This window comes from Camelus bactrianus, chromosome 5, assembly GCF_048773025.1.
Source record: "Camelus bactrianus isolate YW-2024 breed Bactrian camel chromosome 5, ASM4877302v1, whole genome shotgun sequence".
NCBI classification, from domain to species: Eukaryota; Metazoa; Chordata; class Mammalia; order Artiodactyla; family Camelidae; genus Camelus; species Camelus bactrianus.
In genome coordinates this window covers 25,241,390-25,259,744 of record NC_133543.1, presented here as the reverse complement: position 1 = coordinate 25,259,744, position 18,355 = coordinate 25,241,390, and the positions used below count along the sequence as shown (strand labels likewise).

Here is an 18,355-nt window from a genome sequence, read left to right as displayed (position 1 = left end):
TTTTGGTGTCAGGATTCCTATACACTCTTAAAAATAATTGACTCCACAAGCTTTTGTTTTTGTAGGTGTATCTACTGATATTTACTGTATTAGAAGTTGAAATAGAAAATTTTTAATATTTATTAATTTATTTTAACTTACTATAATACAACTATATTATGTGTCTATATTATTCCTATATAAATAATGAAAATAACAGTAACACTTTATGAAAAGTATTTTTGAAAACAAAAGGTAATTTAGTGTCGAGAGTGACATTGTATTACATGTCTACAAATCTTGGTAATGTCTAGCTTAATAGACAACAGTTAGATTTTCATATCTGCCTCTGCATTCATTCTGTTGTAATAGCACACATAATGAAGCCTTTGGAAAAATTCTCAATAAAGTCAGGAAAAAAATGAGAGTGAAAAAGTGTTACTATGAAAATAGGCTCGACTTAACAGACTCTGAAGGTGTCTTGGGGACCTTCAATGATGCCCAGAACATACTTTGAGAACCACTACTCTATGTTAGCTTTTATCTGTTCCTTTAGTCTTCAACTAGCATGTAAAATCCAGGAATCAGTGAAGGTGTGGGTAGTTAATTATTCTGATGTCCCGGTAATGAGTCAGGCTTTTTGGGGTGGGAGATGGAAAGAAAGCATTAACCTCAATTCATTCTCATTTCTCTTCTTTCCATCTCTCTCTTTCTTTTAACAATAACTTCTCTCTGGCCCTGCTTCTTGTTTCTCGGATCCTTGATCTGGGGTCATAACATTAACACACATGAACACATGTTGTCTCACTTAAAAATAAACATGACTTCTAAAAGTGTTTTTTGTATTCTTTAAACAAAGCAGTAAAATCTGTTTTTTCATCTTTTTTTTTTCTTTAGGAAGGAAGAGCTACTGTTAACCAGGATACAAGATTAGACAACAGAGTCATTGATCTTAGGGTATGCCTCATTTGTTTAAGTGACATGATTGTGCTGAAATCAAGGTGGGCAGAGATACCATGTCTTTCTCAGGCTCATAGAACTAATTGGCATTTGCCCATAGGTATTATGATAATACAAAAAACAATTTACCTTTCTGACCGACCCTTCCCCTATAAAGAATTGTAGGCAGCAAGGACAGTCAAATAATACCACGGGATACTGACTTGCTTCATTTTAAAATGACAAAAGAACATGAAGCCAATAAATGGGCTTGCTTCCAGGTGATACCTGTTTCAAACAAGTTAGTCAGGAAGTGAAAACAACTGTTAATATCACTCAAAATTGTGAAAGAAGTTATGTGCACATTTTAGAACAACCAGGTGGAAATTAGTAGTTAATGCCTCAATCCTTTGAATTTGACCCAAGCACAGGATTAATAATAAAGAAGTAGTTGGCCCTGGTGGTTTATATAGTAATCTCATAGGTCTTCTGTTTCCCTTTCTGGTCTGGTTGCAAGTGAAAGAGTTCAGTGGTTTCATCATTGTAGTAAAACCAATGTCATCTCTCTTTCTTAATGTTTTGACCACATCTTCCTCCTTTACTTAAATAATCTACCTAAGGTTTAAATGCTTTGTCACCTTAAGAGTTCTTTCCCACTTTTCTACAGTTGTATGGGTCTGCCCTTGATGTGCACTCGTGTTTCCCCTGATTATTTGCTTTTTGTCTGCTTTTACCTTTTTCACTGTAATTTAGAGTATATAGAAAAGGCTAGCAGTAATCAAAAGTCCTCTTGATACTGCCTAGAAACCTCAAGTTTTTCATAATTTTGGCCACAGTAGTTAGACATCATACTGTATTTGCTATTTGTTCACATGAGTTATTGCTTATGCCTCTAGAATTTGGCCCTGAAGAATATTTTTCTTTGGCTCACATCATTTCTTTTTTAATTTAAATTTATTGCCATCATTGAAAAATGGAGGCTTTTCACTTTAAATCTAGATGGCTTTTCTTAAAAAGTAGGAGGTGAACTCATCAATACTGGGCCCACATGGCAACATCAGCTAGCACTCTAGACAGGGTATTCTGTTCTCTGCTATGCCCTGCACCACCAGGAAGTACCATTCATTCATTCCATGTATGTTAATTTGTCTGGCCCTTGTAAGCATTCACTTTTTTAACCCCTACTTTGACTTTATATTTTGGGAAGCATTCTGTGTATTAGTGACTTGAAATTTTTTACACACCTTAGATTATATCTAAACTATTGTCTAATTTAACCCCAAACCAGTTCTTACATAGAGTCTCAGCAAAGTCAAGAATTCGAGAGGTTGAAAATAAAGAGCAAAATTGTCATTCTCCTTCTATAATATGAAAAATTCCAAGCTATATCCTTATGCTGAGTGTCATGTAACCTAATTTTCTTTCATATAATGAATTGTTTTCTCTATGAACTTTCCAGGCAGGTGGCCTGATTAAAAAAATACTCTATCTCAGTTAATGTGTCAAATGTATTTAATTAAATTTTATTATTGTCTTATAGACATCAACTAGTCAGGCAGTCTTCCGTCTCCAGTCTGGCATCTGCCATCTTTTCCGAGAAATTTTAATTAACAAGGGTTTTGTGGAGATCCAGACTCCTAAAATTATCTCAGGTATGCTTTAAGGTATTTCTTAATTTTTAAAAAATAAATTTGCTTTCCCCCAGGTTGCTTAATAAGTTTTTGTTTTGTTTTGCTTTTAATTTGAGAATCCCAAGTGTTTCTTAAGGTTTGTTGCCATGAGACAGTTTATTTTGAAGACTACTATGTAGCAGCCGTCATATGTCACTAACATCAGTAATACTAAATCCTCTTATTTCAGGAATCATTATATGATATTGATTACAAAAATGAGGCAGTAACACGTGAAACAAATTTTTTGTCCATATGAAGTACACCAGAAACTACTTTCATTATATAACTTTCCTTCTAAATTGGTATTGCGATTTGTTTTGTGTAAACTGCATTGTAAAATTACTAAATACTACAGATGGGAAAATCTCATTAATTCTCATTCTTATATGAGAAACTTATCTTTAATCATTTTACCCTATTTAGAGTTACTTAAATAACACTAAAAAGTATGTTATGAATTGTTTTCAGTTACCAATAAAAAGTTGAACATTACATTATTGATAATTAGAAAATTATTAGGAATATTCTTTTTTCCTTTAAAGAAAAGTTTCACACCTGCAAAGTAGCTTTAATAGATTTGAAATTGATGCAGAAAAGGAGCATGCATATCCAAAGCAGTAAAAGGAAGGTCTTGGAAGGTCTAACCAAAGAAGTAAGTCTGTCCTAAATGTAAACTATTTAGAATCAGGTATAAGACATATATAGATTATGGTTTCTCTGCAATTCTTGATATTCCAAGTTTTTTAAGTAAAGTACTTGAATCAAAAGTATAAACTATTTTTACTGGAAGTTTACATTGATAAGCTTGCAGTTGTTTATAATATTAAATGTTTGTATTTCAGCTGCCAGTGAAGGAGGAGCCAATGTATTTACTGTGTCATATTTTAAAAATAATGCATACCTGGCTCAGTCTCCACAGCTGTATAAGCAAATGTGTATTTGTGCTGATTTTGAGAAGGTCTTCTGTATTGGACCAGGTAAGGTTTTGACAGTTATGATTTTCTCAAAATTCATAAATTGTACTGTAGTAATGGTTTTAGAAACACATTTTACATACAGACATTTTGAAAGCTTGAATCCTTTTATATGCTGACTACATAAACACTAGACTTTGGGGTAAAAATGACAATTGCTTGGGTAGTCATTTTTTTTTTAATTGTATGCTCAGTAGTTCTTTGTACAGTTAAGCATCATTCATGTAAATGCAATCATAACCATTATATATTTCTATAGAAGAATGCTAAAGAAAAATTTTATCTTTCGAATATGTCATTTTTAAAATGCATGCTTTGAAAATACACCCCCTCTGAAATACACCTGAATATGTTATTTTACTATACTTAAGTGTAATTAGAACAGAATTAGCTCCCATTTGGACTGTCCTTTCAGCTCTCCAACAACACTAAAGAACAAGTAGTAGTTGCAATCTTCCAAATAATATATTTTGTTGTCCTTGATAGCCTCTTTACCTGTTGTGAGTTTACAGATATGCCACTGTGTATTTTGCTACCAACTTCATTCCAAAGCTGTTCTGTTTTACTATTACTGTTTGTATTGTTCTTAGTATTGATAATATGCTAAAGTCCATTAAAAATTATTACAAATGTCTGATATGTAATAGATTATATTATGATTTTTAAGATCTGTTTGCTGCAAGTCAAGCACGGACACACAATCATGTTGCAGATTCTTTTATGAAGCTAATTATAAGCAAAAACCAGCTTTACTTCATTCTTTAAAACTGACCAAGTTATTTTATATATGTACATTTTTTGAAAGCTTAATAAAAATTAAATACCTGCTAGAAGCTGGCAAGATCATTAATTTTCTGAATTTATTAATCAGTTACTTGTTGAACACCTGCTACATATACAGCCTTGCCTCAGGTACCATGTACATAGAAGAAGAAGAAGCACTTCTCAAATGTTAATGTGCGCATGAATCGCTTGGGGATCTTGTTAAAATGCAGATTCTGACCAATAGGCTTGAGATTCTCACAGACTTCCAGGTACTGCTGATGATACTGATCAGACAGACCATGCTTTGAGTGACAAGAGAATAAACATTGTCCATGCTCCCAAGACAGAACAAGACATGCATACATATAGCAGTCACAGGGAGTAATCAACAGATTTTCACAGCAGATAATCAGATTGTGCTATCCAATCAGCAAATTGGTGTTAATTATATCTTATAGATAGTATAAAAAGAGAGGGAAGGTGGAATTTGCTAGACTCACCATAAAAGAGAATTCAAACTGAAATGGGCTCTAAGGACAGAGTAGGATATATAGACAACGAAGATACCATTCTAGTCAGAGGAAGCTAGATGAGTAAACAGCATGGTGAAAATAAAAATGGTATTAAGTTATAGGAAATAAACTAGTTAGTATTAGGAAATGGGATATAAAGAGTAGGATTAAATTATGAAAGCATAAAGGTTTTAGACTTTTTGTCATTTTATGTCTTAACTATGGTAGTCATTTGGGAACCATTGTAAGTTACTGAGCCAAGGATGTGTTCTAGGAATATTAATCTTGCAGTGATGTGAAAGATGGAGCAGAGCTAGCATCAGGAAGACAGGAAAGGAGGAAAGGAGGGTGAGGATAATAAAAGCTGGACCAAGGTATTGGCTGGAATATGTATAATGTTATTTCATTTGTAGAGATTTCATTTAGCTTGAGTCAAGTTTTACTAAAATTGAGAACTCACTATATTGAATCTATCTTAATTATTGAGAAGATACTTCAAGGATCTTGCACTCCTTTGGGATTTTCATGAGCCTCACTTAATAATTTACATTTGCTACAGCTTTTATGTGACTTGGAATTTGTAATGAACTTGCCATCCAAGAGAATGCGGAAACAGATGGCCTATCAAAGATTTTTCCAACCTATAATGATAATGAAAAATAGTACTATTTGAGTACTAACAAACAGAATTTTATATTTAAATCCCAATTTCTCCAAAATTTGAAACACCATTGACTATTTATTTCTTTTATTGATGTTACAGTATTCAGAGCTGAGGACTCTAATACCCACAGACATCTAACTGAATTTGTTGGTTTGGACATTGAAATGGCTTTTAATTACCATTACCATGAAGTTGTGGAAGAAATTGCTGACACTTTAGTACAAATATTCAGAGGACTTCAAGAAAGGTAAAAGTATATATTTGATAGCCTTAGATGGATATAGTTTCAAATCAGTTTGTATTCTTCAAAATAAGGCAATTCTTAAAACATGTAAACTAAGTTTTTGTTGAATACACACACACACACACACACACACACACACACACACACACACACACACACACACACACACACACACACACACACACACACACACACACACACACACACACACACACACACACACACACACACACGTTAAATGATCAGTTAATTAGTGAAAATATCCACACTCAAAATAGTGCATCTGGATCCAAGTCAATTAGGGCTGCAGCTAATTAACCTAATTTTGGTGGGGAAGTTTACTAGGTTTTGAACAACCTAAGTAGATTTTGCTTTTTCCTCTGTACTGACATCCTGAATGTCTCAGAAACAGAGCCTCTGTTACTTTTATAGCAGTTTATTATTTGGGAAGAAGTATGAGATAGTGGTTTATAGCTTGGATTCAGCTAGACCCAGGTAGCCTGAGATCACATCACAGGTCTGTTGTATGTCTGTGTGGGCCTTGTGCAAGTTACTTAACTCTCTGCCTCAGTTTCCCTCGCCATTATAAGTGAAGGTAATATTATCACTTACCTCGGGTAAAAAGTCCCTTCAGTCTTTCAGTTTCTAATCTTTACTGAATCTGTGTAAATTAAGCCTATGTCAGGAATGGTTAATTCTTAGATCAATTTATGTTTACACTGAGTGCTCAGTAGCTTAGAAACTACTATCCTGAAGGGACTTTCAGCTTATTTGGGCCTGGTGAATTGACCCATTTGTAGAAACTTATTAGACATGTTCTGGGACTCCAGAAAATTGAATTATGGAAAATGTTCATTTAGGTACACCCTCTAAACTAGCAAATAGTTTCTCCCTTAAAAGAGCATTGGAAGTTGTTTACTTGTGATGATGTTTACAATGGAGAAAAATAGGAAGAAGATAGAAAGCAAGTTAACTAGGATCAAGTCTTTATTTCCCCTTTGTCCATACTTGTGACAGTACTCCAAGTATTAAGTTGGATATAACAGATTTATCTAGTGCTTTGATAACTGACAAAGGACCATATTTGTAATTTTTATTTGAAGACCACTGATTTAACTATTGATTGATGTTTTTGTATATGCTTCATTGATACTTAAAGAGTTCAAAAATAGTATGAAACTTATTTACTCCATTGCAAGTCTGAGTAATTTCAAGAACACAGAAATTAATCATTGATCTTATAAAAATATTATAGCATAGTATTAATATTTCCAGGGACTCTCTGCATTGCATTATACCTTTGATGAATAGTTATTTGTAGACAGCCTTTTCCCCCCGTCATGATACTTATTTTCTTTCTTATTTTACAAACAATATGCGTTTATTGCAGACAACTAGAAATAAAATCATTAAGTAAAACTTAACAGTCACTCATAATCCCACAGAAATAACCATCATTAACATTTTGATGCATTTCCTCACAGTGTCTACATATTTTTTTAAAGGAAGTATAATTGACCTGCACGACTAAGTTAGTTCTGTTGCACAAGATAGTGATTCCATATTTCTGTACATTACAAAATGATTGCCATGCCATGTCTAGTTATCATCTGTCATCATACAAAGTTTCTACAATATAATTGACTGTATTTCCCCATGCTGTACATTTCATCCTCATGACTTTTTTTTTGGTAACTGGAAATTTATACCTCTCAATCTCCCTTAACCTATTTCACTCATCCTCCAAACCCCTCCACTCTGGTAACTACAAGTTTGTTCTCTTTCTATATGAGTCTGTTTTGTTATGTTTGTTAATTTGTTCTGTTTTTTTTTAGATTCTGCGTGTAAATAAAATCATACAGTATTTGTCTTTCTCTGACTTATTTCATTTAGCATAATACCCTCTAGATCCATCCATGTTGTTGCAAATGGCAAGATTTCATTCCTTTTGTGGCTGAGTAAAAGTCCATTGTGTGTGTATGTATGTATGTATATAAATATGTATCTTCTTTATCTGTGCATCTATCAAGGACACTTAGATTGCTTCCATATCTTGGCTATTGTAATCATAATGTTGGAATGACATAGGAGTGCACACATCTTTTCAAGGTAGTGTTTTTGTTTCTGCAGAAAAATATCCAGAAGTGGAACTGCTGGATCATATGATAGTTCTATTTCTAATTTTTTGAGGAAACTACTATTTTACATAGTGGCTGTATCAATTTATATTCATACCAGCAGTGCACAAGGGTTCCCTTTCCTCCACTTCCTCGCCAACACTTGTTATTTGTTGTCTTTTTGATAATAGCCATTCTGACAGGTATGAGGTGATATATCATTGTGGTTTTGATTTGCATTTCCCTGATGCTTAGTGATGTTGAGCATCTTTGCCTGTGTCTGTTGGCCATCTATATGTCTTCTTTGGAAAAATGTCTATTCAGATCCTCAGCCCATTTAATCAGGTTGGTTTTTGTTTTTGTTTTTGTTTTGATGTTTAATTGTATGAGTTCTTTGTATATTTTGGATATCATGCCCATATCAGATATGTCATTTGCAAACATCTTTCATTCCGTAGGTAGCCTTTTCATTTTGTTGATAGCTTCCTTCGCTGTGCAAAAGCTTTCTAGTTTGATGTAGTCTCATTTGGGGTTTTTTTTTCTTGGTTTTTGTTTTTTTTTTTTTTGCTTTTGTTTCTCTTGCCTGAGGAGACAGATCCAAAAAAATACTGCTAAGGCCAATATCAATGAATATACTGCCTATGGTTCTTCCTACTCTACCATCTTGACCACTCCTCCCAGCCTTTTTCTTTTAACCTTTGTTCTTTGAAACATTTCAACATATTTTATTTTAGTTTTATTCAGATAGTCTGTGGAACAACTAATGTTTCCTATAAAACAAAATATCTTTGAAACTACAATGAAGGTACAGAGCTTTTCTCATTTTCTTTTTACATTTATAATTCAAGGAAGTTTATGAAACTTGTTGTTTTAAGTATTGATATCTTATCTTCTTAATGTTGGAATATGGAATTCCCACTTTGATTTTTGTAACAACAGACCAAGCACAAAATGGGCCATTGGGATTAATCAAATCTCTACTTAAAAATGAGAGATTCTGACACTGTTATCACTGGACTTTATTGGTAGACTTAAGGTAGAAGCTTGGAAATAAAAGTCTTTCTATATTCTGTGTCATTTAGGAATTTTAAGTTTCCATGTCAGTTGTAAATTGAGTTATCTGACTTACGTCTTGTCCCTCTCATGTTTATCATTAAAATGTCTCTTACAGAAGATTATACACATGTATTTTAAAATTTTGATATTCATGTGTTTGTATTACCATTGATTAACATGAATGGGGGTTAATATCCAAAACAAAGCAGCGCAATTTAAAAATTAATTATTGGGGTCTTTTTATCCCTTCTTATCAAGACTTGAATAAATCAATGGCTAAACTTTATTGCTTCCATTAAAATCTTTAAGACTAGTCAGGAAGTGGTAGTGTTTTAATTTCTACTGTTTTCATAAAATGTAAACATACTTTTTTCAATGCTGTTAATTATGGAAAATTTCAAAACTCATACAGAGGTAGACTAGCCTAATGTACCTCCATATACCCATAACCTGATTTCAACCATTGTCTACCCATGACCAACTTTGTTTTACCCATTTCTCCCACCCCTTGTTACTTTGAAGCAAATCTCAGCTATTGTTTCATCCATACTTTAGTAAATATTTGTCTTGTGCCTACTGTTTAGAAGGTAGACAGTATACCATAGTGATTATTAAAGTGGGAAAGAAATAGGCACTCTCCTAAACAAACTTACAGTATAATGGGAATGGGGAAGACAAGCAAGTATTCATTAGTTTGGTCTTCCTTGATGATAACAGGTGTTGTTAAAGAATTTAAAAAGTCACTTTTTTAAATATCTCATACAGTGGGTATTTTATGTTTCTAACAGTGTTAGCTGATATGAATTATAAAGAAAGTTTTTCATCCTTTAATGCCACCTTGGTGACAAACAAGAGATTGAGAAAAGGTGTTAAATATAAATTTTTAACTTAAATAATTTCTTGATAACACTTTTTTCTGGTACATACAGTGATTCAGAGAATGATTTTATGTGACATAAATAGGTGTTCAATAACTGCCGGATATTTTTTCTTAGCTGCTGTTACTACTACTGAAGAGATTGAAAGTCTCCAAGGCAATTTCTACACTGAAGCTGATTTTACACAAAAGAGCTTTGCTCTGAAAGCATTTCCTTTTGAGTTATCTCTGAATTCAAAATTATTATCAATGGAACCATAGAACAGATAGTGCATACAGTAGGCTCTTGGGTCCATGTCAACTGGCTGCTTGAGAACAGGCTGCCTAGACAGCTTGGGAGGCCCATGGCAATGAGTGGGTTCAGCTGGAAAGGGCATGTTTCCACCCTGGAACCTGCTCAGGTTGCCCTCTTCTCATCATTACATATTTAGTGACTCCTGTGAAATGTTAAAAGTGTTGTTTCTTTGTTTTAAAAAAATGTTTTCAGTGTATGGAAGAAAAAAGCTGTATGTTCTTTATTTCACCAGTAATGGTAAAAAATTTTTTTTAGTTTATGTATTGCCACAGTGACCTCCTGTGGTGAAAATACTTATTTCATACATTTTTATTAACTCATATAATCATTGTACAAATAGGTTTCAAACTGAAATTCAGACGGTGAATAAACAATTCCCATGTGAGCCCTTCAAATTTTTGGAGCCAACTCTAAGACTAGAGTATTGTGAAGCATTGGCTATGCTTAGGGAAGCTGGAATCGAAATGGGAGATGAAGAAGATCTAAGGTTTGTTTGTCTTTGTGATTTTTAAAACTTTAGTAATTAGGTTTAAAATATGAAAGAATAAATATTTATTAATGAATAATTCTTTTAACCCTGTTGATAAACTTCAGTTTTATTAACGTTGTTATATAGTGTTATGTTTTGTTCAATGTGTGATCTGAAATAAAATGTTATATTTAATGTGGTTTACTTAAGCTTCAGTATTTTTGTTTATGAACATTATTTTTGTCCATAGGTACCCCCCCATTTGTCATGCTTTAAAGAATATAGGGCCTTTTGCCTGTGATTTTTATCATCTAATATGTTATCTTTCTTTCTAAATCAGTTGTGTTAGAAAAGATAGACAGCAGTTTAAATCTGCCCCCATAAAGGATTAGGATGTAAGACATTGAAGATCTCTGAAAGTTATAAAAGTTACTATTCTTTATTTGATATACTGTATTATATTATCTCAATTCAGATCAAACAACTTTCAATTTTAAAACAAATGATATGGTTTAACAAAGGTTATAAATTACTGTCTACTTATATTTTATTCAAGGATTCTTAAGTTAAAATAAATAAGCCAACACTACAGTTCATATCAGTGTAGGAAGGAAGGGATGGATGATTATTGTTATTTTTTAGGATTTTTTTTAAAACATTTCACTCAAAAGTCTTCATTTATTTTTATTTATTTAACAAATATGTACATATATGTGTATGTATATATGTATATGTTTTAAGCATCCTGTACATTGCTAAATATTTTCAGGAAAACCATAAATTCTATAATGACTTTTAAGTTAGGCAATATTTTCTTAAGATTTTGAAATTTTTTCTTAAACAGTATAGAAGTTAAAGTAGCAACCTCCTGGCCATAGAAATATAATTGGTCTACATAAACAGTTACGTTTTACTTGGAAATACTGATTTTTGTTTTATAACCTGTGATAAAGACTAACAAAAAGGAGAGACCATTTTGAAGTAGAACCATTTACTGACAAGTATAGTCTGTGTTGGTGTAGTGAACTTCTATTATATCTAATTATAGGAAACTACTTCATGTTATTTCTGAATCAATGAATTGCAAAATTCTGTTTATGCTTTTATTTAAATATCATCGAGCAGCACCTACTAACTGTCCCAGGTGCATCCTTAAGTAGTTTTAGTGGTACTTGGTTTTTTAAAAAGGAACAGAATAGAAACTGTATATTTTGGCTACATTTTTCATCCTTTGAGAACTTCAAATAGAAGAGGTGCCTTATTAACTTAAAACTCTCGTAAGTTGCCATTCGATCTTCAAACACCTGATTTCCTATTTCTTTTTCAGTACACCAAATGAAAAACTGTTGGGTCGTTTGGTAAAGGAAAAGGTAGGACTCTTGTACATGCTGAATTTCTTTTTCTAAATCTGAAACATATCCTGGTACTAAAGAACAGCTGGAAGAAGCTAATCTCCCTAGAATGGTAATATTCCAGAATAACCAGGGGGGTCAGTACTTTTTAAAAATCCTTAGAAAAATAAAAACTGTTCAGACTTTGTCCAGATGGTATAATTAGCTCAGTATTTGATTTTTGTATTAAGTTGTACTGAGGTATCTCTAAAAGTAGTATCTAGGTCTAACTGTCAGATTAGTTAGAAGGGGACCTCAAGATGATTTGAAATTATTTAGAAATAGTCTTCCCTGAGTACCCTTGCTGACTGATGGGACTAGAGGGTGAATGAATTTCCTCTGTGCCTCTTACGGGAAAGATACTTTCCTGTCTTGTTTTCTAAAACTCCAAAGAGGAGGAAAGCTAAACTTGATGTGGTCTTTAAGGAAATTAAGAGAATTGTGTAATTGAATGAAAATAGTCCTTGAGCTCCTCCTGCTGGTTGCACTTGAAACTGTTCAACTGACTGGAGAACTAACATGTTTGTGAAACTACACATTAGTGAGTTTATACCTTTAAAATGCTGTTTCAGTGGGGCTAATTCCAATTTGTCACCTTTGTTGACATTCCGTCTACACTCAGTTTTAGGGAAAATGTTTGACACCGAAACAGTTCAAATGTGAATGGTTTCTTTTTAATTAAACATAGGTTAGATAGTAAATATTCTTTCTAACAAAAGTGTCATAATTTCATGTATATGTTATTTACTTCAATTGTAGTTTTCATTTGAAGGAAACTATCAAATCTATTTTAGATATCTAAATGAAAATTTTAATTGTTGGGGAAATAATCAAGGTTTTTTGAAAATGAATAGAGTAAAAGATGTCCGTTTCTCCCAAAATAATTTATAGAGTTAACGTAGTTTTTGTAAAACCCAAAGAGATTGGGATGATTTAACAAAAACAGTTATAAAATGCATCCGAAAAACTAAGTGGACTAGAATTGCAATGGGAAAAATGAAAATCAAAGAAGTTTATCACAGCATAATTTCTGATGGGAAAGAAATTGGAAAGAGATGACATGTCCAAAAAAAGAAAAAGAAAAATGCATATTTGAACTATGATTGACTAGTCAATAGCTCCTAAAAATTAAGTATATTAGAAGAATTTATAACATCGTGGCAAAATACTGTAGGATACAGATGTTACTTGAAAGAAGCAGAATAGTTACTATACACAGAGCTTAATTACAGTAATTTCAAAGGACAAAACTTATATATAAAAAGACAGTTAATTACCAAAATGTTAGACTTCTTTTTACTCTCAGTAAACTTTTAAAAAATTTATTTTAATCATATTTATTCTTTTTACAGTATGATACAGATTTTTATATTCTTGATAAATATCCATTGGCTGTAAGACCTTTCTATACCATGCCTGACCCAAGAAATCCTGTAAGTAATTTGATATTAAATACCTATTTTGGGGAAGATGGAAAACTTTATTTTCACTGTGTCAAATTGTACAATGGGAGTAAGGGTTTTCAGTAGTAACTTGCAGTTTTGATAGACATATTGTTAGAGGGGAAGGTATAGCTCAAGTGGTAGAGTGCATGCTTAGCATGCACAAGGTCCTGGGTTCAATTTCTAGTACTTCCTCCAAAAATAAACAAACCTAACTACTGCCCCCCTGCTGCCAAAATAAAATAATACAATGATAGACATATTGTTATTTATCACTACTAGTTTCTGTCAATTCAGATCGAAATAATATTGTGGAATTTGAATATTCTAGCAAATTAGTCCCCAAAACCTATATTAAAAATTATTTTCATGTGTCATTTTTAAAGATAAATGAGGAAGAAACACCATATAAATAATAAATGTTACTAAAAGGTTTGAAGACTTTACCAAATCATTTTATCATTGACCTTGAACTAAGAATTCACATTCTGTCTTGGTAGTTAATCTAAATAATGTCTTGTGGGCTTTTGCTGTTTTTCCTTTGCACTGGTTCCCAAACTTCAGTGGGCACCAGAATCACTTGGAGGGCTTTTAAAACACAGATTTTTGGGGCCCATCACCAGACTTTTTGATTAGTTGTTCTGGGGTGGGGCTTAATCATTGGTATTTCTAACAACATAATACTGAGGCTACCAATCCAGGAATCACACTTTGAGAACCACTTGTTTAGTGAAAGACAAGGAAAGTAAGTTAAAACCTGATAAGGAATAGGTTATAAACTGTGGTAAATTAATGTCCAGTTTACTTCCCTTAAAATAAAGACGTTTTAAAAATTAAAAAGACTTAACACTTCTTGATAATATGAAGTTCCAAAAGTGACCCCAAAGTCACTTAAAAACATTTCAGATGATTCAGTGAAATAAGAACCTTCTTAAAAGAAGATACAGTGTTCTGATTTATTATTGGAAGGTGTGGGAGAAGGGGAGCATAAAATCTGGTAGAGGCAAGGAAGAAGTTGATTTAACACTCACTAGTTTACTCCTGTTTTAGAGAAACAAATCATGTTCATTGGAGTGGGTTGCATCATTAATTGTAGGAAAAATGGATTTACTCTTCATGCAACAGAGTGTGTTTTTCCACATATGGGTGATGGAAATAAGATGATAGCCACTTGAGTGGTATTTTTTTATTTGTTTTTCCTGCAGAAACAGTCCAACTCTTATGATATGTTCATGAGAGGAGAAGAAATACTGTCAGGAGCTCAAAGAATACATGATCCTCAGCTGCTGACAGAGAGGGCCTTACATCATGGAATTGGTAAACAACTTAAATATGTTTAGGAGGGTCATGTATATTCTGAAAATACATTTTAAATAAAGACTTTTCAGAAACACATTCATTTGTTTTAATCTTTGTTGTACAGTAATTGCTTTTGTAATTTTTTTAAGCTAAATAAGATGATAAATTTTGTTTTCTGTTTGTTTGTTTTATATTCGTTTGTTTTGTAGATTTGGAGAAAATTAAGGCATACATTGATTCCTTCCGCTTTGGAGCCCCTCCTCATGCTGGTGGAGGCATTGGTAATATTCCTTTAATATTACGACTAATATTTCCAACCCAGATTTCACTTGGCAAAGTGTTCTTTCAGTTCTGACTTAATTTCTTCAGTATTAGACTCCAAAAAGTAAATTTTATATATTGTTATTGCTTACAAATAAGTCCGTAAGTGCTGAGTGTAATACAAATTTGAATTGTAAGAACTTTTTTTGAATTGTAAGCATTTTTTAAAGTGAGTTATGACTAAATGAAAATTTGACTTTGAATATTCTGTTTTCTCTCTGTATTCATGAGTTCATTCAGATTAGCCCAAATTAAAGCTCTCCCTCGAGTAAGTTCAGATTGCTGCTAATTGTTTTTGTTGAAATAGAACATTTATTGATTTTTAGGACCACTTCTAGAGTATATGTAAGATACTACTCTGTGATTTAAAATGAGTAAATATTTAACTGAGCTCTTGGATGTCCATATCAAAAACTCTTGAAAAGAATTCTGAATTTATAGTTTTGTCGAAGTTTTTGTTTATTTTTTGCTTTCAGTTTTTTGGTGAACAGGTAATAGAAATTTTTCAAATTCAAAACATACAGAAGAGTATAGGAAACTTGTTTCTAGTTTTCTATTTACCTTTGCAAAGATAATCTTTGCATATGCAAAACTACATCCACTTTTTAACATATTTTTATACAAATTGTAGTATATAAACCACTCTGTACGTTGCATTTTTCACTTACTGTATTTTGTAACTTGTTCCTTATTATACTTAGCTTTTTTTAGACTCCATTGAAAGGAGGATGCTTGATAATCCTGTTTAACCAGCTTCCTATTGGTAGACATGTAGGCTGATACCAGCCTTTTGTTATTACAAACAATGCTACATTGAATATATACATAGTTTAAGTTTTAATGGAACTTTATGACTATTTTCTCTTAGAGTATTGAGTAATGTGCATTTTGCATGATAGTTTACAAATTTTTTTGACTAGTTGACAGTGTAAGTTTCAATCTTGCTTGTGAAGTATACTTGAATGATTATCAAAATACCGATCTATTTTTGATAATTCACATTTGGGAGAAAGATGAGATAATGGTGATTTTTTTAATTAGTATTAGATTACTATAATACAAGGTTCAAATTTACATCTGCAGATTTTTTTTGTAAGGAATAGCAATAAAAATATTAATTCTCATATTACTATTTTAGATATTAAACATATTCCTTTAAACTTGAAAGTTATAACTATATAAAAATATTCTTTGACCTTGCCTATTTTGTATGATGTATTGGTCTGCTGCAACTTCAGAGAAACAGATAAATTACACACAAAAAGTTTCACTTGCTGTGTTTCTTACATATTATTTATTCTTAATTCTTGTCAGCAATATAGTATTTAAGTCACATGTCAAACTAAGAGTCTTCTACACTCAAAACCTTCAGTACAACAATGTATTCTAAAGGAAGGGGGAGGGTGTATAGCTCAGTGGTAGAGTGTGTGCTTAGCTTGCATGAGGTCCTGGATTCAATCCCCAGTTCAATCAATCAATCAATCAATAACCTCCCCCTCCAAAAAAAAAGAAATAGTTTTTTATCCTAAAATAATGGATTTTAGAGTCTTTTATGCTAGAAATCACCATGCTACATGTATATTGAATTATTGGTACTTCCATTAATCAAATTTCTTTAAAAAGTTTATGACTCTTATCTTAACCACTGATGGTGTGGACTGCGTAATTAGAATCTGGTCTCATTTGAAAACATATATATAAATTTTTGTAGTTCATATTTCACAGAACCCATACAATTTAAAGATAGCTCATTTACTCTTTCCCACATACAACATCATCTGTATTTCTGAATCAGAACCAAAATATTCCATTTTAAACTCAAAATAATAGTCATTTTCCTTCCTAACAAGGAAGAGTATTTTGTTGATCAGTGATATTACGTTGGTAGTTTTCAATAAGTAAGACCCTAAGAGGTTTTCAGAAAATGAATTGATGATTATTTTGTTTTCCCAGGGTTGGAACGAGTGACTATGCTGTTTTTGGGACTGCACAATGTTCGTCAGACCTCAATGTTCCCCCGTGATCCCAAACGACTCACTCCTTAAAGTGAAGTGCTGCTTTTAATTCTTTCCAGTAACCTGCTATTGATCAGGCTATACCTTAGGTACTTAAAATATGCAAAAGAATAAATGTCTTATCTAAAGTGCCACAATTACTTTTGGATTAATTTAGTGTAGGTTCCTTTAAAAGAGAACATTTTTATAACTTTAAACATTCTTTAGTATGAAATGGTAGAATATTCTAATGAAAAATTCATATTGTTATGTTAAAAATTCATATTGCATTACTACAATAGTTAGCAATTTTAAACAGTTGATATTGTATAAAGTTTTTTCTATATTACAGTGGCTACAATATTAATGTCTTAAATTTTCAATATTTGATCTTATTTTTTTTAATTCTGATGTTGAGATAACAATTTTAGGGAAGTATCTGAGATTTTAATGTATGTGTAATTGGCATATCTTGGAAAATTAGGCAGAAAGTATCAATTCGTAAAAATTGTGCCCAGAAATCATGTAAAGCAGGTGAGAATACTGGTTAGAAAATATTCAATGTAATACTGTATTAAATTGTTAAATTCTAAACCTGAATTTCAATAAAATTTTGAAGCTAATTATAGTTCTGTCATGGCAGTATGATTTTATAACTGGTTCTTGGCATTTTTAATTTAGGAAAAGAAAAAATATACAACTGGTTTATGTAAATGCCTAAAAGCAAATGAAAACTTGATATACTCATAATATGTATTCATTTCAAGTTATAAGTCAGATGGGGGTAAGGATAGAGTTCTTAAAGCTAAAAGCCTGAGTTAATAGTTTATTTCACATAGATTAAGAAATATTGCAAAATTTTCTTGTTTTGTTTTAACCGGTACTGGTGTGTTCAGTGAACGTCACTAAAAGGCACTCCCATTTCCCTCTCAAAAAGAAATTTCTATGTAATGAATACAGTTACAAACACTTTTCCTGGATTATTAAATATGTTGATCCTAAAGATAATTTTATGGTGAAGCACACATAATGGTCAGGAACAAAACAATGTAACACAGATATTTTCCTATAGGAAAAGGAAAAATAATACAGAAAAGTAAGAGGCTCAGAAAGGTAGGCCATTACCCCTGGACCGTAAACATCTGCCTGTTATTTTTGAAGTTAATTTATTTTACCATCTAGATTATGATCTCTGAGAGTAGAGACTCAATTTTTTTATTTTTCTTTCATAACCTACCAGATTATCTGGTAATGTTGAATACATTTAAGCCATACCAAGAATAAAATGGACTACTGTCTGTCTTTTTCTGTGTTGCATAATCCCCAAGCCCCAAAATAGTATAA

General features: G+C 32.1%; 1 protein-coding gene across 1 annotated transcript in view; it reads left to right on the top strand.

The window, feature by feature from the left end:
• The window catches only part of DARS1 (aspartyl-tRNA synthetase 1), a 55,032-nt gene extending 37,398 nt beyond the window's left edge, over positions 1 to 17,634 (top strand). Inside the window, exons 7-16 of the mRNA XM_010973211.3 lie at positions 877 to 936; positions 2,459 to 2,570; positions 3,434 to 3,568; positions 5,606 to 5,753; positions 10,436 to 10,582; positions 11,892 to 11,934; positions 13,308 to 13,388; positions 14,603 to 14,714; positions 14,906 to 14,977; positions 16,971 to 17,634. Coding sequence (XP_010971513.1) covers positions 877 to 936; positions 2,459 to 2,570; positions 3,434 to 3,568; positions 5,606 to 5,753; positions 10,436 to 10,582; positions 11,892 to 11,934; positions 13,308 to 13,388; positions 14,603 to 14,714; positions 14,906 to 14,977; positions 16,971 to 17,062 — 1,002 coding nt within the window. The 3' untranslated portion in view covers positions 17,063 to 17,634. The remainder of the gene's footprint in view (positions 1 to 876; positions 937 to 2,458; positions 2,571 to 3,433; positions 3,569 to 5,605; positions 5,754 to 10,435; positions 10,583 to 11,891; positions 11,935 to 13,307; positions 13,389 to 14,602; positions 14,715 to 14,905; positions 14,978 to 16,970) is intronic.
• The last annotated feature ends 721 nt before the right edge of the window (positions 17,635 to 18,355 follow it).